The sequence below is a fragment of the Hordeum vulgare genome, chromosome 2H, assembly GCF_904849725.1.
Source record: "Hordeum vulgare subsp. vulgare chromosome 2H, MorexV3_pseudomolecules_assembly, whole genome shotgun sequence".
Lineage (NCBI taxonomy): Eukaryota > Viridiplantae > Streptophyta > Magnoliopsida > Poales > Poaceae > Hordeum > Hordeum vulgare.
The window spans coordinates 495,996,495-496,023,355 of record NC_058519.1 but is presented as its reverse complement, the minus strand read 5'-3'; the positions used below and the strand labels follow the sequence as shown (position 1 = coordinate 496,023,355).

The window sequence follows — 26,861 nt, the reverse complement described above, 5'->3', positions numbered from 1 at the left end:
AAAAATGCTCAGTGCTATCAAAACTCTCTCCTTTTGGTTTTGTTGGTATGGAACTAAGCACCTAGATTCTTCAATATTATTTGGAAGGGCCAACCATTTTGATTTGGCATTGATACCTCTAATATTCTAGATTAAGATTTCCATGTTTTATCCATTTCCATAATTTCTAACAATAAACGAAAAAAGGAGCAACCTCATAGGAACCGCCCATCACGTATAGCATATAATTTTTGTAAGATCTTTTTTAATATTCTTATAATCATCATACATAACCGAATTCATCACATAATTATGATACCTATAACTATTTATTACATTAAACCAAGGTGCTTCCATCATTTCAAAATGAGACTAGGCTTTGCATATGATTTTGTGTAGCTTCACATAGCAGTAGCTCAACTCCTCTTATTGTGATCCTTTGGATCTATCTTCGTGGCTTAATGCTCATGATTTTTCACTATTATCCTGCTACGACACCTTGCAGTATAAAGATCTTCCACATGTGGTGCAATACGTAAAATGAGTACTTTTAGGGAAATCCTTTTCCCACACCCCGATTTGCTACAAATATTAACATGTGGGTTGCAAGACAAATAAACGGTGGTACATTACACATATTAGATGAAGGCGCCTCTGATGCCATGGAATAACAAAAATAGACACATTGATCAAATTCTTCTTTTGATTTAGAAATACTTGTTAAGCATGGTTGCATCTGATTTTAATCATACAACGACAAATACATATTTTCTCCCACTTATTTCCTTCTTGACAGTCTTCGCGTCTCATTAGAAAGCCAAATCGGTCGCCACCAAAGAACTTACAACTATCCATGATTAAAATAGTATTAGTATCACTCAAATTCACGCATCCATGCACATCACTATTATAATGGGGAAACACTTGTTATCATACGGCTGATACAAAACAAACGCCAGACCATTCTTGGGTCGTTGATTCACATTTCATCCCACGGACCACATTCAACAGACTCCGGCAAAATCTCCTCCTAATACCTCTGTTTTTCACGCACACAGCTTGGCAACTTTCCATAATTCCTCGCCCGATCACATCTTCCTTGTTTCTCTCTCCTACCTCCAGCCCCCTGCTCCGCAGCGTGTCGTCCATGTTCTCTCCGCCAGCGCCGACTAGGTTGGATCCCTCTTCGCCCTCTTCTCGATGTGGACACAAGTCCACCATGCCCCCGTTCTCCACTGCGTTGCAGACGAGCCCGCCTCTCCATCATTCTCTGTTGTCCATCTCCCGTCCACCAGCGTAGCCATCTTGCCCAGATGTGCTCCTGCATGCCCACCTTGATGCGTACGACTTCAACAACAACTCACTAGGAGACATGTGGTCTCACTAATGGAAGGATCTTTGTTGACGTTTGACTCATGTTATTCAAATTGTTTTATGTCCATTTGTGTTATTTTCAATTAGGTTAGACTCAATCCATTTGTAGGTAATAATTTGCTGAACCCAGATGTCGTTTTCAAGCATGTTATTTCTAATCTTCAATTTTTTGTTCTTGCAATCCATCTCACATTCTCACTATGCCACGATACCAGACAATTATCGGTACAGAACATCAATGCTTCCTATGTTAATATGCTTCTTACAAGATTTATATATGCGGATGGAATGCCGATTCTTTGTCATGCTTCCTTGGAACTTCATCTGTACAAGGCTTCGAACCATTTAATTCTAGTTTGTTATGCATTGCTTTAGAAAATTTATCCTTCCAAATCACCAACGAAGATCATTACTTAAAATTTATGCCTTGGGGAGCCACACCAAATGCAGCGACTTGATGGTGGTTTGTCACATATCGTACAACAGCTGGTAGGAAGCTATTACGAGCAAATACGAGTTTGTTTGAGCATGTATTCCATTCAAATTGTCTGGCTATGAAACTATGGAGCATAATTTACGTCTATCCAAGCAAACAGCTAGTTTCTTCGAAGCATGTGTTGGTGTGATAGTGGTACTATTGTTCTCTTTAGATGGAAGCAGATTACTGTTTGGTTGGAAATAACTCGTTGGTCGAAGAAAAAAAAGTGTGATCCTTTCGAAAGAAGCCGTTTTTTCTTCTTAGACAGAAGCAATTAATATTTTGTTGGAATCAATTTTAAAGTTGATGGAAACAAAAAAATTAATGCGCTTGATATAGCTGCAATTCTAGTCTGTTGAAACAAGTTAGATTCGAAAACAAAATGCCTTGTTACATAGAACATAAAATTATTTCAAAGAAGCAAACTCATTCACTATGGAAGCAAATTCTACGATCAATAGAAGCCTAAATTTGTTGCCAAGAAAATAAACTGTACGCAATATCATGCATCAATCTCCTGGTTTGGAGATGAACTAATAGCAGGTAGAGAAATTAACGGGAGTAGTTACTATAAGCATGCACAACAGTTATGAAAGCACACATGTAGCAGAGAAATTTGTGGAGTGGCGTGCTATGTGGAGCAGTTTAGAACGCAGTTAAGGAAGGATAGAAACAACTTGGCGTTGGCCTTTCTACCAGATTGGATGACGATCGCGGATTTAATCGGACGGTCATTGACGGGTCTGATAGAATGCTAGAGATCAGTAGTCTGATCCCTAGCGTTTCCCATTATAATGTACACAACGCTTGAGAATTCCTTAGACTTCTAATGATGCTCATAATTTAACCAATAACAACACAAGAAGAAACATCCTATTTATGAGATTGATCTTCATCAATAGCTTGACACTTGTTTTCATAAATGATTCTGACAATTCCATTCTCCATGGTAACAATCAGCCTAAAAAAGCACGCTGCAAATTGTTTAAGTTCATGTCAAATATTGTGTCCAAGATATTAACTGCAGCCATGTCATCAACGGACAACACATCTTGCTAGGTAAGTATATAGTGCACCGAGGCTTGTAGTGCACTTAGCTTCGGCTTGTACTTCGGTTTGTAGTGTAGCCCGGGGAAGGATGTTGAGGACGTGTGGATTCTTTCAGGTTTTTTTTCCTACGATCTTTTACAATGGCAGACACATCTTTAATGATACAAATACGACATAAAGTTCATTTTGCAATATAATATTTTTGTAAAGAAACTAAAATTTTGTGCACCTTGAACTGTTTTGGCCAAACAATCTCAAAGGTATGTTAGCTAATAGAAAATTTCATGTATATTTAGGTGATGCATGTAGTAAAATTCATTTCCCTTCGCATTATGTCTAGTTGACTAACACCAGTGTGGATGAAGTATCATGAAATCATGCAAAATTTATTTGTATCTATACACTATATCAATATAAGAAAAGCGAGTTATAGAGATCCAACAAATATCACCTGTTCAACCATATCTATCCAACGGTGTACGTCGCTACAGTATTTAACACTAATCAAGTTGAGCATCATCCACTAATTAATATATTATTACAGAAAAGCTTTCAATGTATTTATCTTCAATCATGGGAGTGTGCTAGAGGTGGTTCGACCCTAGGCTGGCCTGGTCTGCAGCTTCTTCACTCCATGGATATCGAACCCGAAATTCTCTGTTCGAACATACGCGGTATGAACAATCCCACGAAAAAGAAGGTTGTTATGGATTTTATTTCCTTGGTGAAATGTAACATGGTGTGTCTTTAGGAAACTAAAATAGAAGTATTTGACTGTTACATGATTGTGCGGTGCTTGGGCCCATCTCTCGATGGGTTCGCTTACCTTCCGGCGATCGAGACTCGGGAAGGGGTACTCCTTGCATGGTACAACACCATGCTGGATGTTGATAATGTGTCTCTGGATGAGCATTGCATCTTTGGGTCCATACTAAGAGCATCTCAAATAGATGGTTCAGATATAAAAATACATAACTTTTGAACCATATGGGGTAAAAAACAATGCTTCAACACACGGTCAATATGTAAATAAATTTAGACCGCAGCCTCCTGGTGATGTAAGAAATAAAAACTTTGTGATGCAAATTTACGCCATGAGATAAAAGTGATGTAAAACCGCGGCCGCACGCCAACGCCCAACCGTGAGTTCATTCGCCTTCTGCGTTGCGACCACCCGCCCGCGACCCGCCCGTCTGCCGCCCCCCGCCTTCTGCCGCCACCATGGCCGAAGTCGACGACCCTGCCGCCTTCTCCACCACCGCTGCGGCAAACTCGTCCTCCGCCGCCACGTCCATGCCGCCGCCCCTCGCCCGCCGCCCCAGAATTCGCGCGGCCCCGACCGGTCGCCCCCGCACCGACGGTTCCTGCGAAGGCGCCAAAGGCACGAAAACGGCCAGCTAATCACGGCCGAAACCCGACCGAAACTACAGTCCGACCGGCCAAAAACTCGAACGCAGCCGCGGTAGCTCGGGCCAACGACTCGCAGTTAGGGCCGGCCACGTCCTCTACCAGCCAAGGAGCCTTTCCTCCACATCCGCCGCCGCCACCGCTGGCCGTGGAGGAAGATTTGGCCACGCTGACGGCCACCGTCTCCAACATGTGGGCCTTGAGGATTTGATGCCAATGATCTCAAGTAAGGATTTGATGCCATTGTCACGGCGAGGAAAGAGTATGCCGAAGAAAAAAGAATGTTGAAGCTCAAGGAAATAGAGGAGAGGAGTGAGGCCGAGCGGCGGAGGGCGGCGACCGAGGAGATGTTGGCGGCGATCGAGGAGAGGAAGGTGGAACTAGAGGAGAAAAAACTGCGGCCGAGGAGAAGAAGGAGGTTGAGGAGAAGGAACTCAAGTTTATGTTCATGGACATATCTAGTCTTGATCCCAAGGCAAAGTCCTATGTTGAACTTTGTCGCGGTGAAATGCTCATGAGGCAAATGGTGATGGGAGGAGGCTTGGGAGGACGCATGGTTCGTGCCATGGGAGGAGGCATGACAGGAGGCTTGGGAGGAGGCATGGGAGGTGCCATGGGAGGAGGCATGGGAGGACGCTTGGGAGGTGCCATGGGTGGCTACATGAATATGATGGGAGGTGGCATGAATGGTGCATTTGGTGGAAACATGGGAGGTGGCTTCGCTGGCAACATGGAAGGAGGATTTGGTAGCATGGGAGCCGGCTTCGGAGGCAACATAACCGGCATGGGAGGTGGCTTTCGCGGCAACATGATGGGCAACTTAAGAGGCAACATGGCCGGCATGGGAGGTGGCTTTCGCGGCAACACGATGGGTGGAAACATGAGTGACATGGGAGGAAATGAAGGTGCTTCTGGCCATGCTCTCGGTAACGATACTTCCCCGCTTCACAACGTCAACAAAGAAGTCGGTGATGATGATGATCGTACCACGGTTCACAACGCCGATGGTGTTGATGATCCGCATGAATGATATTCATGTGTATTTTAATTAGTAGGAAAAAAAATTGAATGGGACGTTGCACTTTTGGTAGAGAGATTTCAAACTATGATGATGATGATGATGCACTTTTGTTATGATTCAACTATGATGATGATGCACTTTATTTTGAATTTGAAGTGATATTTGAATGCAAAACCGCGGCTGTACAGTGGCAGAACAGTAGCCGCGCGGACCTCGGCCGGTTTTACATCTTTGTTTTGGACCATCTATTGGAGATGCTCTTTTTTACATCTCCGTTTTGGACCATCTGTTGGAGTTGAGCCTTTTTCGAAGATGTAAAAAACACTTTTTGGTGCTCCAAATTTGGACCATCACCTGTTTGGACCGTCAAAATTTGGACCATCTATTGGAGATGCTCTTAAGATGAGCAACAATGGTGGACAATACTGCAGGAATGCCTAGTAGTGGCGGGCAGAAAAAGCCCAGCAGTGGCGGGCAAGGCTCTCAGGGACGCCCACCACTGACCTCCCGCCACTGCAAACATGGCATAAGTGGTGGGAGTGTTGTGACAGCCCCAATGCAATCCCTTCCCCCTCTTGTAATCTTTTCCTGTATGGCAACCTTGGCATGATAATAATTTGTGGTGTGAGCCCATCCTTGTATCATCATTATATGTGCATCATGGCATCATGCATACATATTTTCCTAGTGGTTTAGTTTGTGTTGATGTGGGTGCACTGTGATGTAGTGTGCAAGTGCATGTGGATGTGCTTTTGTGTTTGTTTGATGTGTGGGTGCAACAAGTGCATTTCAAAACCCACTAGTTGCAGCATAGGACCAAAACCTTTTTTCTCCTCTCCTATTTTCTTTGAGGCAATTTCTAAGATTCGGTTTTGCCCCAAATAAAATGTTCCTCCTCTTTTTAAAATCTCCTTATTAATTGTGGAGGCAACCCCTATGGTTTATTCCTAGTTTCCCTTTTGGTTTTATTTAAAAATAGGGTCTCATTTAATTAAAAGACATTTAAATTTTACTCTTAAAAAATGCCCAATTTATTTTTATAAATTGGAGCAAGATATTAGAAGCCGAAATATATTTCTATTTTTGTTTTATGCCTTTTCTTCCGCGTCTCACATTATTTCAAAGACAGCTTATTTTGTTTTTTCGCAAGTCCTTTTCTTTCTGAGAGAGAGAGGGAGTGGCCCATCTCTGTTAGTTGTGGCCCAAGCTCGGTGGCGCGTCCCTCGTCTCCCTCCTCGCGACGTCACCTTCGTACGGCGCTGGGACAGCCGCCAGATTGTGATCCTCCTCGATCGACGGCCCTGTGCCTCGGGGTGCCGCCTATTTGGTCATGCCAGCGCCTAGGGTTCCTCCGCAACCAATTCGTCCCTCTCTCGTCCCCTCTCGCACCGTCAGGAGAGCCACCAGATCCATCACCACGCCATGCTCGGCCCCTGCACGAGCTCGACGCCAGCGTGATCCTTCGGCCCAGTCTTACTCGGCAATACCAGGAGAAAGCGGATGCTAGGGGCATCCATTCCCGAAGGGATCGGCGCGAGGAGATGCTTCCACGACGCCCGACGACGAGCGACTCTTCTTCCTCTCCGGCGAACCTTCTTTTGCAGCACCTCGATGTCGAGCCCTTCCTCTCTCGCGTGTGTTTCGTCTCTGAACCTAGGTGATAAGTCGCATCGCTTCCCTTCCCTTCTCTTTCATGCAGACTGCCGTCTCCATCGTTCCTTCTGCGTTGCGTCACGTAGTAGCAGTAGCTGCAGACTGCACCGGCGAGTGCAGATGCAGACCCTCGTGAGCAGCTGCTGGCTTGCACGCTTGTGTGTGTGCCAAGGGTGCCTCTGCTCGAGCACGCAAGCCCTCCCCCGCCGCGTTTTCCCTGTGCGGTGTAGTGTGTGCGTGCACCGACGAGCTGTCGCCGGCGTTCTCTACAAAGTAGAGAAGAGCACCCCCTTTCCTTAATGCCTAAGCTAGCCCCTCCTCTTAGAGCAGAATCCTACCGTAGCCCGACTGGCAGCAGAGTGTGCGTCTGCCCGCAAGGTCGTGGGTTAGAGTGCCCCTGGCGCCCCTTTTTGTTTCGATTTTCCCCTGTTGTTGTTTAGTAGCAGAGACAACACATTTGGGTTATTGCCCCTAGTAGAAAAGCTACTCTGGTGTAGCCCAGTGGTTAGTGACAGTGTTGTTATGGAGAGGTAGTGTGTTCGACCTGTCATGCTCTAGGGAACCCTCGTGAGTATGACCAGTGGGACCCTCCCCTGTTGTTTACATGTGTATTTGTTTTATTTGTTTTGATGAATTTCCAAATCTGGAATATTCCAGAAGAGGGAATTACCTAATCTGGCATATGCCAAATTTGGCAGGTTTAAGAACAGTTCATGTTCTTGACATTAGTATAATTTGATCATGTGTAGTATTTCTTTTGCTGTTTGTGGCGTTTTTTCGCATGCGTATATAGCAGTATGATATATGGATTTGTGGTAGAAAAATCCAAAGAATCCAATGATGGCACTGGATTCCAGAGTTGAGCAGTTCTACAAAAGTGTCACTTTGTGGTGAGGTGGCACTTGTTTATCTATGTAGGATTGTTTATGTGCATAATTAGTGGTTGTGCATCCATGCATCATATTGGTTGTTGCATTATCAATTGCTGGTGTTTATTTGCTGTTTGTTTCTTTTGGGTAGCTACTGGGTCGGAAATGAATTCGAAGAGTCCGGTGAGTTCGTGCAGGAAGAGACAACACAAAGATCAGGAACAGTTCCACTCTGAAGAAATCACACGCAAGATGATCGTGACCTTGACACCGTTTCTAGCTTTGTTATGCTTAGTGATTCATTTCTATCGTTACATCTCCGGTGCCTACCACATGATATATAGGCCATCAATCATTGCCATGAAACCTCAAACACCTCCCCTCCTAGCAAATATTATTTGGCTAAGTTAGGCTTGCTCAACCACTAATTTATTAGCATTGCTAGTTGCAGGTGCCAACTGGTCCATGTGATAACATGGGGAATTTGATATCATCCTATTTAAATTGCTATTTAATTAACACACCTATATACTTGGTAAATAGCGTAAGGCTTAGCCTTTTGCCGGGTGATTTCTTCCGCTGTTGTCACCTTAGTTTCGGCTACCGTTTTATTATTCCATAACTGAGTGCTCCTAATACGTTCGGGGTTGTTACGGGGACCCCCTTGATAAATCGCTTGGTGTTAAGACTTGTCTGGCAAGACCCAACTTTGGTGTTAATTTGCTAACAACTTAATAATAAAAGCATAGGGAATAGCTACCCCGAGGAATCTTAATCAACCCCCTAGGCCAGTGCTCCTCATGAGTGTTGGTCCAAACTGTCAACCACCGGTGGCTACCAGGGACAACTCTACGATTGGCCTACCAGAAGTTTGGACAACCAGTCGTGTCCTGAGAACGAGATATGCGGCTCATATCGGGTTCGTCGACATGTCCGGTGGTCTTGCTGGACTTGTCTTACCTTAGCGGTATATCTTGCTCATTGGGATTACGGTGAGACTTTGGGTCTTCTCAGAGTTGAGGTTTTCCCTCTAAGGAATCCGATGAGATCGCGAGTCTCGTGGTTGAGGATTACTATGCGGCCTATGGTAATTTGTGATGGATTAGTTGGAGCTCCCCTGCAGGGTTAAATCATTCGGGAAGTCGTGCCCACGGTTATGTGGCAAACATGGATATTTTGTTAACATCCGGTTCTAGATAACTTAAAGTAACTTAAATAAAACCTGCCAACTGTGTGTGTAACCGTGACTGTTTCTTTCAGAGCTCCTTCTCTGATCGAGAACATGGTGGGGTTATGAATGACGTAAGTAGGTGTTTAGGATCACTTAGTGATCATTCTTAGATCTCGACCATCTTACATAGTCCACCATATCATATTTCTTACCTTCTTAAGTTAGCCACCATATATGCTTAGATTTCTGCAAACTCAAACACTTACCAACCTCACCTGCTAACTTAGTTAGACTCGACACCAAGGTCATGGGATTGCCGAGTCCTCGTGGCTCACAGTTTACTACAACCACCCATAGGTACAGGTACTTCAGATGCAGACGTCCCTGAGGATAGCAAGGTGAGGAGGGAGTTCGACGAAGAAAGTGGCAGACTGTACGTGATGTATCCCGAGGATTAGAGGCACTTGGTCGTGATCGTGGGCCCAGCAACGCGGGATAGCATTGTTTTGCCATTTATCTTGTCTGTAGTCGGACCGTGTCTCATGTATGAATAATGAATGCTTGTGTGGATTGTAATCTATAGTGTGGTGAGTGTAAGCCGAATCATAATACTCATCTCTTTATTTATGTAATGGCAATGTTATCCTACTTGCGATACGCTTAGATGCGACCCTTTCCCCTTTTAAGGCCACACTCCCAAATAAGGAAAGTGTCGCATCTTAGTCGTTATAAGTTGGTATCAGAGCCTTACGACCATAGGAGCCTTTGATTGATCGAACTTGGCCGAGTCGAGTCTAGCAAAACTATTTTGAGTCTTAGTTATATCGGAGAGCAGGTTTCCTTTTTCTCCTCTTCTATGCTCTAGTGAGGTTCACGAGTTAGGAAATTTTAATTCTACTCCTCTTCTCACTCAATTTTTTAGGACCACGCGGGTATTTTGGAATCTATATGATACCGATATGACCGAGTTTTGTCTTGGTGCCTCCTGTTGTGTTGATTTTATTCTGGGGAGATGAGCTCCAGGGGATTCTTGAGCACATCGTTATCATTTAGATTTCTTAGTATCTCAGGACAGAGAATGTTCAGAATTGCTTCAATACTAGTAGGGGCGAAAGGAGTCTGGCTTCCCCAGTACTGATGCAGATAGGTCCGGATATATACTTAGTATCGTTGTGATTACGAGGGTCTGAGATAGATGAGGTTCCGAGATTCTGGTTATGTGTTGACGGATGTGATACACTGGATGGGTTAGTATAGGAGTTGAGTGATATATTACTCCTTGTATCCGTGGACTAGATTGAATGACCAGTAATTTCGGAAGTTCTTAGGTGGGAATTCCATTAGCAACTTAGGAATTCTTTCATCAGATGTATGTTGGGTATATACATTTGTTCCGAGCAATCCTAGTTCATACTTGCCATTTACAAGTGGGTTTTGAATCATATGTTGTTTAAAGTTATTTTGAGGAAGCATTCTGACTAATTATAGTTCGAGTGTATTTGCTAAGAATTCTTGTTCAGATATTTTTGTCCGTTGAATCAGCTTAATCTTTGAATTTTCATCTCTCGTCTAACGTTGTTGTCCGTCTCCAAGATGGCTCGACCAACTCGCCAGAATTTGGGTCGTGAGGATGCTGACCCTCCACCACCCCCTCCGCCACCGCCTCCTCTTCCAGAGGCATGGCAAGTTGTGATGGCGGCAACCAATGCAAACACTCAGATGTTGCTCTAGTTGTTACAAGAGAGGAACCAACAGCATCAGGGTAATTTCAACAATGGTGTACACGAGTTTGCAAGTCTGAATCAATTCCTGACGAACCAGCCGAAGTCCTTCACTTCGTGTGACCAGCCATTCGATGCGGATGACTGGATTCGTGGCATGAACAAGCACTTCGAGTGCAGTAATGTGCGACTAGAGGACTTTGTCAAGTTTGCAACATTTTAGCTCAAGGGGGGGCAGCAGAATGGTGGCAACAATTGAAGGATTCGAGAGGCGACAAAGTGATCAGCTGGGATGATTTCTGCAGGGATTTCAGGGCTCACTATATTCCAGCAAGTTTTGTGGAAGAGATGCGTGAGAAATTCAGACGCTTGAAGCAAGGAAATTCGTCTGTGTACAAGTACAATGTGGAGTTCCAAGAGGTGGATCATTATGCTAAACATGACATTCTAGATCAGAAGAGCAAGATTTATCAGTTTCGAGGTGGTCTGACAGAAAACTTGCATCTGGCCCTTACCTTGCACGATCCTCTCGAGTTCAATCAGTTTTACAATTTGGCTCTCAAGGCTGAGGCCGACTTTGCTCAAAGTTGAGAACTCAAGGAAGCGTTTCAAAGATTCCAGTTCCTCGTCCTCAACTCAGCTGGTTCAGAAGCAACAGAAATATTGGGTGTCTTCTCCTCCTTGGCAGCTTCAATAGTTCAAGCAGTCTGGTTGTCGTGGTTCTTCCCACCCACCCAACCGAGCTTTCCAGCACAGATTTTAGTAGCAGCAGTCAGGGAAACCTCGAGTGCAATTTCGTCCGCTGTCAGATGGGTGTGTACGCGTGGATACAAGCCATGTCATCAATATGTGGGAGCGTCATTTTGACCAATCAGAATGAAGCAAAGTACGTGTGGTGGGCTCTATATTAAGCCCGCCACCGCTATACGGCAGTAGTGGTAAAGCCATAAAGTAAGTAATTTCTTGTTTTATGTGCTAAGTGGCATTTCGGGCATTTAATGGATATAACTAAAATTTCAATTGGAGATACAGTAAAAATTAACAATGAATGGGTTGGAAAACCTTATTACTTGTATTTAGTATATGTTTAGTACTCGTGTAAGGAGAAATAATGAGTCTCATGCACCAGGTGCCCTAGATCGGGGAACCAACATGGTTGTTTCTAGCATTTTTTTAAATCAGACGGTGCCTGAAAATTATGAAACTTGGCATGTTGTAGCGATATCATCCATATACGCTGTGGTAAAAAATTGAGAATGTTTCATGGAAGTTTCCATGTAGACTACTTACAAATCGGACCATCTCCGAGGAAGAAACTAGATTTCGAGAGGGAACATGTCAAGTTTGCATGTGAATCTAACGATGCTTTGTCGGTTGACCTAGAAATTTATTTCACGCTTAGTACACATCATTAAGTGCGTCATGTAAAACATTTGCATTTTTCGGGATCCCTTTGCTATATTTAAGCAATTAAATGCATTTCTAGCCATCAAGAGGGACAAATTTGCATACGAAACTACCGCTCCTTCGTGAGTTAGGGTACAAACATTTTCCTCACACAACACACACCATTACATGTGACATGCCAAAATTTGGCATTGTTTCGAGTGTGTTTGCTATATTTAAGTCTTTAAGTGGATTTACCTCCATAAAATACCTAGAAACAAATTTAATCTCCTAAAAATAGTTAATTAACATTAAAATGGGTCAAACTCTTACATGAAAGTTTAAATGGTGTACCTTTAGTGTAGAAAACAATTAGCCCATAAAACTGAACGTAAAGTACTAAAATCCTAACATAATAGAGCTCACCACTCCTATTTTATTTACTAGTGATGGGCAATAACTATGGCCTGCCACTGGTAATTTTTGGATAGATTTACCTTGAGACCAAAAAATACTACTCGCAGCCACATACTACCGCGTGCCACTTATATTTTTGTTACAAGCGGCGGGCATCTACTACCGCATACCACTTCTAGTTTATGACAGATTCGCCACCATGCCAAAAAATAGTAGTGGTGGGCACGTATTGCCGCCCGCCACTGGTAACTCATCTACTAGTGGCGGGCTCCAGTTTGTGCCCGCCACTAATAACATTTGTCCCATGACTAATCTGGACAATTATTATCAATGAAGGGCGCAAACTGATGCCACCACTTGTAAGCCAATTGCAGTGTGATACTTGCACTACAGGAATCGAGCATTTTGCCGTCAGGACGCTACAGACGGCAAAGAGCGAATTACAGTCGGCAAAATTTTTGTCGTCAGCCCATGACGGCAAATAATGTCGTTAGACCATGTGCCCGCAAAGGGCATCTTTGCCGTCAGCAGCCGGGACAGCAGACGGCAAAATGTTTGCCGTCAGTGAATTATGTTGCCGTCAGCTACTTTGGTAGATGGCAAAAAAATGGTCAGAAGACGGAACGACCTAGCTAACGGACGACGTTAGCCTTTTTTGCCGTCTTCCTCACCCTGTACATGACAACAAAATATGGCATTTTTTTGCCGTCTTCCTAACCTATACATGACAGCAAAATATGGTCTATTTTTTGCCATCTTCCTAGCCTGTACATGACAACAAAATATGGTATATTGTTTGCCATCTTCCTAGCATGTACATGACAGCAAAATATGACATTTTGTTTGCTGTCATGAACATGACAGCAAAGAGCATTAATAGACATAATTCATACAACATGTATATATAACATAATCCATACAGCATATGTATATATATAACATAATCCATACATCATATATATATATATATATATATAACATAATCTATACATCATATATATAACATCCATAATCCATACATCATATATATAACATCATTAATCCATACAGCATATAACACATCCATAATCCATACATCATATATATAACATCCATAATCCATGTCATAATATTTGGCATTACTACATATATATACATCATATATATAACATCCTATATATAATCCATGTCATAATATTTGGCATTACTACATAAAATTTGGCATTACGATAAATGTCTTCATGTCAATATCGTAGTCCAAAGAACATCCGTATGACAACCTACAAGATGAAGTCATGCACATATGTCAGATTTTAGCACACAATAAATAAAGGTTATCCAGTTCTTGGCACACAATAAAATTTGAGGAACACATAAAAAATCTTCAAGCAGGGAGACTCACAAATCTTATTTTGTGCTATGCACCGTGTTATGACATTGATTTTGAACATGTATATGCAGTACTAGCTGGATGGACTAATAGATACAGTAGGAGGTTTGTTCCTATCAGAACACTGCTGAATCTCAGAAAGGAAAATCTAGCAGTAGTCAGAATGGGGATCAACGGTTGTTGCTGTCATCGAAGTCATGCTGCTTTTCATGCTACATCGGGATTGTGCTTGATGGGATCGATTGTCAGGAATGATGAGGGCCTGGTGTTTCTGTCTATAGGTCACGGCATCGGAACCTGCAACAACATTGATGAAGCCGAGGGTACCGCGCTTCTGGTCGGTCTGAAGGAACTAGCAAGCTATTAAATGGTGCACCGTGCAATCAGTATCGAGTTAGACTGTCGGTTGTCGGTGCAGGGTCTGAAACAAGATACGACTAATAGGTCCATGATGCTCTCTGTTTTTTCTGACACTAAAGAGGCCCTGAAGCACTTGCTCACAAGCTTGGATCGGTAGGGACCAGAACAAGCTTGCTCACAATCTTGCTGATAGAGCTAGAAGACAGGAGATCTCTTATGTCTATCGGACGTGGAATTAAGAGAGCTCTTACATGTTGAATGTAATCCGGGTCATTTTGTGTATGATTTTTTCAACAACAACTTATCGGATCAACTACTTCTGCCTAAATCAACCAAATAAGTACATAGTTATCTTATGTTATTTCAAGGTAGAACCAAGGAGATTATTAAATTATTTCCTCCTTTATTAACAAAACACGCAGAAAACTGTTTTTCCGTGCAAAAAAAGGTATGTTGATTATCTAGGCTTCTCCTGAAGGATATCTATCTACTATTCTATCACTCCTTTGAAGTTATTTCTTTTACTCAGTGATTCTGTTGTATATCAAATTATTTTTTAATTCCAGTAGTTCTTACTTAGTATATGTTCCTTTTTGCTAGACTGGATTGGTGGAAGGCCAATCGTGCTAAGAGCAGACCCAATGTTGGTCATAGAACAAACTTCAATTCTAGACCAAGTTATAACTTGGGTTTGCTTTCCAGAGTTTAATTCTAGTGGAATATACCCCAAAACGGATCCAATGTTTGTGTCACCAAAGCTAGAAAATTTCAAGGTAAATATAGACTATGTTTGTGTCATCAGGGCATTATAAATCAATTTGAACAACTCATGTCCTGGTATGATGTATTGCAAACCTACCGTAAGAGACCTGAATAGTGAACATATTGCAACATATGCGAGCATTTTCCTTTGCTCGGTATGGTGAACAACCCAGAACATTAAAATAAGTGCAAGAGCTATAGCCAAGCAAGAATAGACTATGAAACCTGCCAGCACAGATTATAGTTGCATGTCAAAAATGGATTTGATAACATAAATATTTTACTGAAAAAGTGGGATAGAAAACATAACCACAAACATAAAGAATGTTGCACAAAGGGAAACAACTTCCCTCAGATACTTTCTTGGCGGTGTAACACCATATACTTTTTATGAAAGTATCACACAGATATAGTGCATATAAACATAGATGGTATTAACCTAAAAAGCACCGACACGGCGACACGCATACGGGGACACGGGATACGGCTTTTTCCAAAAACAGCCCATCGGGGACACGGCAAGTATATATAAAAAATAAATATAAATGTACATGTAATATACAGTTAAAGACAGAAAAGAGAAAGAAATACTGCCCCATTTGTTGTCTGTTGTCTCCTATTTCAATTCAAGTGATTGATTGACCATCCAAACCAAATCCATGTCATTGCATCTTGCAAAACACAACAAAGAGCAGTCTATTAGTATTAGAGAGAGAGAGATAGATCATAATAATCTGAAATGGTACTTGACAAACAGCAAAACACAACCAAACCATGACAAATTGACTAAAAGCTTGCTGTCGGACCTCGGCATTAAAACTATCTCCAATGGTTGTTCCTGTTTGCTTTCTCTTTCTTGATGGACCAGATTCCACATCGGGAGGCAATGGAAGTGTATGCCTACCTATACCATGTTCAATGAGTTCATTGGCTGCCCTATCCTACTTGAAAAGTTGTTCAAATGCAGGCTGTGAAATTTTGTCACAAGTTGCTATATCCTTTTTTTTATCTGAAGCAGATGAGCCTTCACTCTTGAATAGGTGCCTGGATAAGTTTTGAGGCACAAATTGCACTTGAATTTGATGTTTCCTCCATGGCTACCGGACGAAGAAGCACCGGTTTCATTGACAACTCTCTGAACATAAGCCCAAAGAGGATATTTTGGATCCACCCCACCAGGTCCATGTTGCCCTCCCTCACTCTCACCCACTGATGATTGGCTCCCAGATGTAGCTCCATGGCTCCCAGATGCAATGTTCCCTAGCATCCAATCAAGTGAATCAGTCAGTCAGCAGCAGCAGCAACCAATCATTCAATCAACAGCAGTCAATCAGCAGCAGCAATAAGCAATCAGCAGCAGCAGGCCAGCAACAATAAGCAAACAACAGTACAACACTACAGCAGTCAGGAGCAGCAGCAATAAGCAATCAGCAGCAGCAGAAATAAGCAAACATCAGTCAGCAGCAGCAGTAGCAATAAGCAATCAGCAGTTCAGCACTTCAGCAGCAGCAGCAGCAATAAGCAGTCAGCAATAGGCCAGCAACTCAACAATAAATCAAAGCAAAATAGATGAAAGAGGTGTAAGTTACCTGTTCCAGCTTGGTCGCCGTTGGGAGGAGAGGCTGCTGCAGTTCGGGGACGGCGGCGTTCAGATCCAGGCGCTGTCCAGCCGTTCCACCGTGTCCAGCCGTGTCAGCACGGGGATTCGGTGAGGCTGGCCGTGTCCATGCTTTTTAGGTATTAACTGCAGTAGATTGACACAACATGTCTTGTCCACAAAACAAGCAAAGAAATTGAACTACTAACTTTGGAACCGATTCATGTATGTAGCATTTTATGTTTTTAAAGCCAAATCAGTAGCACTGCAACACTGTCATCCATTAAAAGAATGAACAATAGCAAACACTATAAGGGAACAAGCCCAGAAGGAGCGGCTAACAGAAGGATATATTTTTTGTCGAATAATGTAGCCAAGATATTTCTGAGCCCTACTTGGGAAAAATATGAAACTATCTGGAAAACTCTTGTGAGAATTAGAAAATATTACTGCATCTATTGTTTACCGAACAATGCGTTTCAAACAACTACTGATGGTAAATTGGTTATAAAGCAAAGTATATTATTAAGGACACATGGTCACAATGAACATTCGTTCAAAGGGAAAACTATGAGAAATGGCAGCAAGAACTATTTAAGGACTTGAAAAGAGATACCTGGTTCAATTGCGAGTTGCCATATTTCGCTAACTGAATCAATCTTTCTTTCCATTGGGGCATGCAACACTATATCAACTGAACCAACAACATACAATGCACAACCAACCACGCCAAACATATGCAACCTCACTAGTAGAAAACAGGGCATTGAGCCAACCACATTGGACCCGGATTGGATATAAACCGGTTCTAAAGGGTCTGTCCGCTGGGCCCCCTCCCTGCAGCAAACGGCCGCAAGGCCTTTAGAACCGGTTTGTAACACAAACCGGTCCTAAAGGTTTTTGGACCGTTTGCTGCAGGGAGGGGGGCCCAGTGGACAGACCCTTTAGAACCGGTTTGTATCACAAACCGGTGCTAAAGGTTTTCTCATTTTTGCAGCAACTGCGGGGCCCGCTGTCAGACCCTTTAGAACCGGTTTTTAACACAAACCGGTCCTAAAGCCCTCCTCTCCTTCCTCCCCGAGCACCCCTATATTCCACCCCGAGCTCAGCTCCATTTTTTCCAGCTCGAGCTCAACTCCATTTTTGCTCTCTCCTTCCTCTTGGGAGCTCTAATCCATCCCCATTTTTCTCCACCATTTGTCAAGATTGTTGGCACCCATCGGTCCTACGGTTAGCATCAACATTCCCTCTTCCGGCATTGCAAGTTTTGCTCGTTTTCTTGCTCATTTCATTTTTGTTGTGCTAGCTAGGTGTTTGATGAAATGCCTAAGCTGGAGAGAGTTCATCATTTGTTATGTATACATATGCAATTTGAGCTCAAATTTAATTATGATTTTTGGTTTTTTTTAGTGTCGCGCACCTTGTCCCCTTCCTCACCGCCATCGATCGCCCCATCACCGACACAACCTTGGTGAGCCTATTGTTTTTATTTACCAAAACAAATTTTGATTTGTATGATTTACATATTTACTTGTATATAATTTTCTTATTGTGTAAGATTTTTTTTATATGTATAGCGCCATGGTTTTGATATCCGTCCCCGTTGGCCCTCGTCCAGTCTATGATTCGGATGTGGTATATTATCTTTTATAACTACATATTTTTATTTCCTGATTATATGACAATTAATTACGCCAACCAACTTGACATAGATATTTTTATCTAGGAGGTAGTGGAACCGGAAATGCCAATCGACCCTATTGTTGAGAAGTTACACTTAGTTGAACAAGAAAATGTTGGCCTGAAAGAAAGATTGAAAAAAATTGAAGAAAGGTTGGAAAAAACTGAAAGAGAGAAGATGACCTTAGAAAAGGTTCTTGCCGGTGTCGTCGATGGTCACAAGAGCGAGATGGACGCAATGCGCCTGAAGATTAGAAAGATTAGAAAATATGCAATTAGTAAAGAGGCTTGGTATCATTATGCCGTCGGGTCAATTGTTACCTTTGTTGCGATTTTGATCGGATTTGTTGTTGTTTTTAAATGCATTAATTAGAGAGAGTTTTTATGGTTGGTTTCAGTGTGTATTTTTATGAGAACTATATATGTATGGTCACTACGCTACTTTGGTTTTAACGTGTGATGAACTTTTTGTATTAATTAATTAATTTAGTCATGATGATTTAGCATAATGGCTTTTGATAAATTTATATAATGCAGATGAACCGGCAATGGATGTACAGTGATCGACGTCGTCTCGAATTCCTTAATGGCATGCACAGTTTTCTCAATGTGGCTGAGAAAAACAGGCAGAATGGATTTATTTTTTGTCCATGTAAAAAATGCCAGAATAAGAGGAATTTCCCTAACTCAAGAACCGTACACACCCACCTGTTGCAAGAAGGCTTCATGCCCAGTTATTTTTGTTGGACCAAGCACGGAGAAAGAGGGGTTGTAATGGAAGACAATGAAGAAGAAGAGGATAATTATAACTATCCTATGTTCGGTGAACAGGTGATACTGAAATGGGGGAAGACGAGCCTGAACTTGAGGACATTGTTGATGAGTCTGATGATGATCTTCGTCAGGTCATTCGTGAAGAACAGATAAACTGCGGAAGTGAAAACGAGAGGTTGAAGTTGGAGCGCATGTTAGAAGATCACAAAAAATTGTTGTACCCAAATTGCGAAGATGGCCAGAAAAAGCTGGGCACCACCCTGGAATTGCTGCAATGGAAGGTAGAGAATGGAATATCTGACAAGGGATTTGAAAAGCTGCTGAAAATAATGAAGAAGATGCTTCCAAGAGATAACGTGCTACCCTCCAGTACGTACGAAGCAAAGAAGGTTGTCTGCCCTCTAGGATTGGAAGTGCATAAGATACATGCATGCATCAATGACTGCATCCTCTACCGCGGTCAGCACGAGAATTTAAATGCCTGCCCGGTATGCGGTGCATTTCGGTATAAGATCACGCGAGATGACCCTGGTGATGTTGAGGGCGACGATCGCCCCAGGAAGAGGGTTCCTGCCAAGGTGATGTGGCATGCTCCTATAATACCATGGTTGAAACGTTTGTTCCGAAACAAAGAGCATGCCAAGTTGTTGCGATGGCACAAAGAAGACCGTAAGGAAGACGATATGCTGAGACAACCCGCTGATGGGTCGCAGTGGAGAAACATCGACGATAAGTACGAGGACTTTGCACGTGACCCAAGAAACTTAAGGTTTGGTCTAAGTACAGATGGCCTGAATCCGTTTGGGGAGCAGAGTAGCAGTCATAGCACCTGGCCCGTGAATCTATGTATCTATAACCTTCCTCCTTGGTTATGCATGAAGTGTAAGTTCATTATGATGCCAGTGCTTATCCCAAGCCCGTCGCAACCCGGCAACAACATTGATGTGTACCTGAGGCCACTGGTTGATGAACTTTTAGAGTTGTGGGCTGACGAAGGTGTACGTGTGTGGGACGAGTACAAACAGGAGGAATTTGACCTACGAGGGTTGCTGTTTGTAACCATCAATGATTGGCCCGCTCTTAGTAACATCTCACGACAGTCAAACAAGGGATACAGCGCATGCACACACTGTTTAGGCGAGACTGAAAGTATACATATAGGCAAGAATGTGTACCTGGGGCATCGTCGATTTCTTCCAGACAGGCATCCCGTAAGAAAGAAAGGAAAGCATTTCAAAGGCGAGGCAGATACACGGAGGAAGCCAACCCTCCCTAAAGGTACTGATATATATGACATGGTCAAAGATATAAAAGTAATCTTTGGTAAGGGTCCTGGCGCACAATCTGTTCCGAATGACGCCGACAACCACGTAGCCATGTGGAAGAAGAAATCTATATTTTGGGAACTACCCTATTGGAAATTCCTAGAGGTTCGCTCTGCGATCGACGTGATGCACGTGACGAAAAATATTTGCGTGAACCTGCTAAACTTATTGGGCGTGCATGGGAAGAAGTCGAGAGATACACCAAAAGCACGGGTGCACCACCAACGTATGCACGAACGAGACGACCTGATGAATCCAGAGAATTTCAAAGGTCCTGCCAGCTACGCTCTTACCAAGGAAGAGAAGGAGATCTTTTTCCAAGTCCTGAGCAGTATCAAGGTCCCGTCTGGCTACTCGTCGAACATAACAGGAATACTAAACCTGGAAGAGAAAAAGTTCCAAAATCTAAAGTCTCATGACTGCCACGTGATCATGACCCAATTACTTCCGATTGCATTGAGGGGGATTCTGCCAGAAAACGTGCGAGTACCCATTGTGAAGCTATGTGCATTCCTCAACGCAATTTCTCAGAAGGCAATCGATCCAGCAACTCTACCAAGTTTACAGAAGGACGTGGTCCAATGTCTTGTCAGCTTCGAGTTGGTGTTCCCACCAACCTTCTTCAATATTATGACGCACCTCATAGTTCACCTAGTCCAAGAGATTTCCGTTCTCGGTCCTGTATTCTTACACAATATGTTCCCATTTGAGAGGTTCACGGGAGTCTTGAAGAATTATGTTAAAAACCGTGCTAGGCCAGAAGGAAGCATGGTCAAGGGCTATGGAACAGAGGAGGTCATTGAGTTTTGTGCTGACTTTATTCCTGACCTGAACCCGAGCGGTGTTCCTCAGTCGCGCCATGAGGGGAGACTGCGTGGAAAAGGCACGCTAGGAAAGAAATCAACAACATTTATGGACGAGCAATCTTTCACTCAAGCACACTACACAGTTCTAGTTAATTCCAGCTTGGCGGCTCCATATATCCAGGAACACAAGGATATTTTACGCTCGGAATACCCGGAGCAACCTGAAGATTTCATTGCTAAAGAACACGCGAAGACTTTCGGCGGTTGGTTGCAAAGACGTCTCATTAATGACAACATTGCTGAAGATGAGCTATACTTGTTGGCCAAGCAACCATCTTCGACTGTATTGACCTTTAAAGGGTACGAGATAAATGGTAACACATTTTACACGGCAGACCAAGATAAAAAGAGCACCAACCAAAACAGTGGCATCCGGTTTGATGCAAAAGAAGACAACGGGCAAAGGGTCACATACTATGGTTACATAGAGCAGATATGGGAACTTGACTACGTACCTTCCTTTAAGGTCCCTTTGTTCTGGTGCAAATGGTTCAACCTGTCAGGCGTGAAGGTAGACCCGAAGTACGGAATGACAACAGTGGATCAAAAGAATCTTGGGTACGGCAATGATCAATTCGTCCTAGCCAATGATGTGGCTCAGGTTTTCTATGTGAAGGACGTGTCTAGCAGACCGAGAAAAAGAAAAGATAAGGAAGCGAATACATCAGACGATGAGCCAAGGCGCCACATAGTTCTTTCAGGGAAAAGAAACATCGTGGGAGTCGAGGACAAGACAGACATGTCAGAAGATTACAATAAATTTGATGAAATTCCTCCCTTCAAAGTCAAAGATGATCCAAGCATCCCGTTAAATGATGAAGATACTCCATGGTTACGGCGCAATCAGAAGAAAGGCAAGAACAAAAATAGATAGGGGGTGTTGTTGGTGATGTGTAATAATGTATTAAACCTTTTATGTAATTGTGTTGACCATTTTGAAAAATATCAAAAATTTGACCAGTTTCCACTAAATTTGACCATTTTGATAAATATCATTTTTATTTTTTAAGTGTTAAAATGACATTTAGACAATTTGTAAATAAATGTAAAAGAAAACAGAAAAGGGAAACAAAAAAGAAAAATAAAAGAAGAAACACGAAAAATAAAAAGGAAACAAAAAAATATCTTTATATTTTCAAATTAGTTAGATAAATATCTTAATTTTTATTTTTTTATTGTTTTAAATGACATTTAGACAATTTTTACACAAAATATCAGAAAATATAAATATGTTTTTATAAATATTTGATTTTACAAAAGCTTTTTGAGTCTACTTTGATTTTATAAATAAATGTAAAATAAAACAGAAAAGGGAAACAAAAAGAAAAATAAAAGAAGAAACAGGAAAAAGAAAAAGGAAACAAAAAGAAAAAGAAAACAGGAAACAGAAAAAAGGAAAAAAGGAAAAAAAAAAGGAAAAAAACCTTTAGGACCGGTTTGTAACAACAACCGTTCCTAAAGGTGGGTTCGCTTCGCGCCCAATTTTTGGACCTTTAGCACCGGTTGGTGTTAACAACCGGTCCTAAAGGGTCTTTAGGACCAGTTGTTAACACCAACCGGTGCTAAAGGCTCCTAGACCTCTCCGGGCCGCCAACTTCTCGCCTTCCCGCGCGTCTTCTCTCCTCGCCGCCTCTCTCCTCACCTTCTCTCCTCGCCGACTCGACCTCCTCGCCGCCCCACGCCGCCTCCTCGCCGCCGTCGCCTCCTCGCCGCCTCGTCGCCTCGCCGCCTCCTCGCCTCGTCGGCGCCGCCTCCTCGCCGCCTCCTCGCGCCGCCTCCTCGCCGCCCCACTTCATCTTCTTCTCCCACGAGATATCGTCCATATTGTTGTAGTTCCTATTTTCGTATATCCTATTTTTGTATATCCATATTGTTGTATATCATATTGTTGTATCATATTTTTCATATATCATATATCCATATTGTTGTATCATATATCCTATTTTCGTATATCCATATTGTTGTATATCATATATCCATATTGTTGTATATCCTATTTTAGAGCCTTATCATATTGTTGTATATCCATATTGTTGTAGTTCCTATTTTTACCCTTAGACTTTATTCTTACCGTTTTATCGATGGAGATCGGAAAGTCCTATGATTGTATAAAAGAGGTGACGTTTCTAAAAAAACACCCGAGCATTTGTGCCAGAACTGCAGTGAAGAAATCTGTATCACAAAATATAACTGTGTTGGCCAAGGGACCCTTTCGTCATGTCCCCCGGACCTCTCACTAGTTTTGCTGGGGAAAGTTTCCGACGATTCCGTAAAACTTTCCGACGACTACGACTCCGACGATTCTGTAAACTTTTCCGTAAACTTTCCGGTTCCGTAAAACTTTTCCTTAAATAATTTTGCGAGTACATTGTGGATACTATGTTTGCGAGTACATTCACAGGATTATCAATGAGAAATCCCGTACTTCCAGAAATCTAGAGGTACGTAACCGGATCTTCACAACTTTATTTATGTTGCCATCAATTATGTTTAGTTTTGTTCATAACTTAATTGTTTTCATCTACTTCTTTTAAATCTGCAACGAAAGCGGGCGATGCTCAGACCAATCCAACGTTGCAAGGCAGTTGCAGAGGAATTGGCAGGATTTCTCCTCACGCAAGTCATAGATGAAGGTGGAGAATTTTTCCATCCTATGAACCAATAGCCAGCTCCCTTCTCTATGCAAGTATACAGCTATAGGAAACGAACTTCAAATTATGTAATGATAATCGGTCCAGTACTTCGTGTTACATGTATATATGTACTTTTATTTGGTGCATCAACATTTAACCGCAAACACGGAATCAGAAACACTTAACCGCAAACACGGAATCGGTGTTTCCGGATACATGTTTCCGATTACGTGTTCGTAAAAACGGAACACGGACACACGGAATCGGAAACACGGAATCGGAAAGACGTAAACGGAAATACGGAACCGGAAACACGTAAACGAAAACCCTGAAAATACGGAATCGGAAACCCTGAAAAGAAAAGGAAAAAAAAGAAAAAAAACCATTAGGACCGGTTGGTGTTACCAACCGGTCCTAAAGGTCCTCCGCTTGCGCGCACTCTTCGGCGCCCACGTGGAGGCCTTTAGCACCGGTTTGTAAGAGACCGGTGCTAAAGGGGGGGGCCTTTATTCCCGGATACGTAGCACCGGATGTGTATCCGGGTCCAAAGGCCCTTACCAACTGGTTCTAATACCCCTTTCTCCACTAGTGCCTCTCATTCGAAATGAAGTGTGCTAGCACTGCGCTGCATGAACGAAAGAGAATTAAGGAAACATTCTATTATCAGTTCACCAGAATTATGGCTTAGGAAGGATGGCATGTGGAAAACCTAAATATGATGCTCAATGCTCCAAGAGGAGTAACAAGTATTGCTGGAGCAAATGCATATGCTGCAAAATTGGCCACCTCACCCAGAATCACTGGAAGAAATAATAGAGAGCGATAAACATTACTTCAAGCCTACATCATATCATTAGAAAATGTTGTTCATTCCAAATAAAACTATAGTGAAACTAGGCTCCTGTGTTCTAGTATTGTAAGGAGGTGATCCATCCTTCTTCTCATCAATGGTACAAGCACGGACACTATCCTCACCTGACATCTAATGCCCGACATAAAAACTACCAAAATATACATCTATTCGAAGATATTTGTGTGGCAACAAAACTCAGTTTTTTTGTGGGATGTTGCCCCACAAAGAAAAGAAAATTGGGTTACTATCTCTACTGAGTGCCTTTGCTGTAACGCCACCACATAAAGAAACAACTCAGTGTACGTGATACTTACTAGTTACCATTCCTATCCACCATAACGGTTCATATAAGTATGAGTAGCCTCCAGAACCTATAAATCATGAGGGTAAAAAGCGTAGATTAATTATTAATGGATTAAAGCAGTAGAAATATTAAAACTTTATCTTTAACCTTCTCTGCGATGAAAAAAACATTGAAATGGATATAGGAGAGAGGCACAACCTACTCTTACCCCAACGTCCCCAGCTTTCTTCAGGCCAATCTTCTTGATCACAAAGCAAGATCCAATAAAAGCACTCGATGACGTGGCTAAGGAGAAGCCCCTTAAATTGTCCAGAGACATCACCATGTTTGGCAGTCTATTGGCAATCAACTACAAAATTCAAGTCCTATCCTACATAAGAAATAAGTTTACATTTAGTACACCATTTATAAATGTTCAAATTCAACATATTTAATGGAACACCAGGACCTTGGGTTGCTTTTAATTGGGCTTTTCAGGAACAGGTCCCTATGGGAATGTAGAAGAACACGATGATATATTATGAGAATTAAAATAGCATGCGCCTAAAAAGTCTTAAAATTATAAGTGAAATAATCAGAAACTAGACTATCACAAAAATCGCAACACTACGATGGCAATACAAGAACAATACGCAACCTGCTACTGATAGAGAACCTGTCATCCTCAGAGTAAGTAGTTTTACTTTTTCGCTATTTCAGAAAAGTATTGGGATAAATGGCAGATCAAGGTCACATATATAGCCTAGAAGAGAAACTCGTACATGCAAATAGAAACTTCCAGACATAAAAAAACTCCTACAGATAAAGATAAATGAAATGACTCTTTGTACAACGATGTAAGCAATCCAGAGGAGGCAGACCACCATTCACCCCAAATGACTTCTGCCGAACATTGTAAAACCACTAGTTTGCTGAACCTTAGTTTGCGGAAAACCATCCTAATCACTCAAAGGAACAAGGACAAGAAAAGTAAAGGTACTCCACTAATTTGCTGAACCTTAGTTTGTACCATCTGATCGTGTAAGGGAGGAGGGTGGCCAAGTCTGAGCGTTACCAATGGAAGGAGGGCGCTGGTGGCGACTGGAGACAGACAGGGAGGTCCGACCGGCAGTGGGGCGAGAATGGAGCGGTGGGGTGGCCTACCCTCCCGCCATGTCACGCAGAGGGACAACGGCGGCTGGGCACCGGCGGCGTCAGCCGGGGAGGGCACTGGCGGCGGCGGAGGGAGGCCCGACCAGTGAGAATGGAGCGGCGGGCTGGGCACCGGTGAGAATGGAGCGGCGGTAAGACGGACGACGGCGGCCGGGGAGGGCACCGGCGGCGGCGGCCGGGGAGGGCACCTGTGGCGGCGTCTGTGGCACCTGTGGCGGCGGCGGCCGGTGAGGGAACCCTAGCTATTGTTTTCACCAGAGGAGCCAGTCGCAAGAGGGAGGGCTTTTTTTTAGCCGGTGTGTTTTTTTATCCGGTGCGCCACTTGGTTTTTTGCCATCTTCTGTACCCATACCTCACGGCAATGTTAAGTTTTGCCGTCTGCCCTTGCTAATTCAAGACGGCAAAACTGCGTGCTGTTCAGACCGGTTAGACGCAGTTGTGGATATCTATTTTGCCGTCATCTGTAGCGTAAGTAGACGGCAAAAATCGTCTCTTTGTCGTCATCTGCCCATATAGTTGACACCATAATTATTTTTTGCCGTGTGGTTTTTTTTGCCGTCTGCTTTTCGTGATTTTTGGCGATAGTATCGCTTTTCCGTCTGCCATGACGGCAAACTTCCTATTTGCCGTCTGCCCGATGATTTGCTGACGGCAAAGATT

At 42.8% G+C, this 26,861-nt stretch overlaps 1 protein-coding gene across 1 annotated transcript; it reads right to left on the bottom strand.

Moving 5' to 3' along the window:
- Positions 1–14,998: 14,998 nt before the first annotated feature.
- Positions 14,999–25,386, bottom strand: LOC123430333 (probable magnesium transporter NIPA1). Its single transcript, XM_045114200.1, has 6 exons — positions 25,248–25,386; positions 25,060–25,116; positions 24,602–24,692; positions 24,485–24,517; positions 17,231–17,358; positions 14,999–15,242 (listed from the first exon to the last, which is right to left on the bottom strand). Exons 1-6 carry the CDS (start codon positions 25,372–25,374, stop codon positions 15,040–15,042), a joined length of 639 nt encoding a protein of 212 aa, XP_044970135.1. The 5' UTR covers positions 25,375–25,386; the 3' UTR covers positions 14,999–15,039.
- Positions 25,387–26,861: the final 1,475 nt, after the last annotated feature.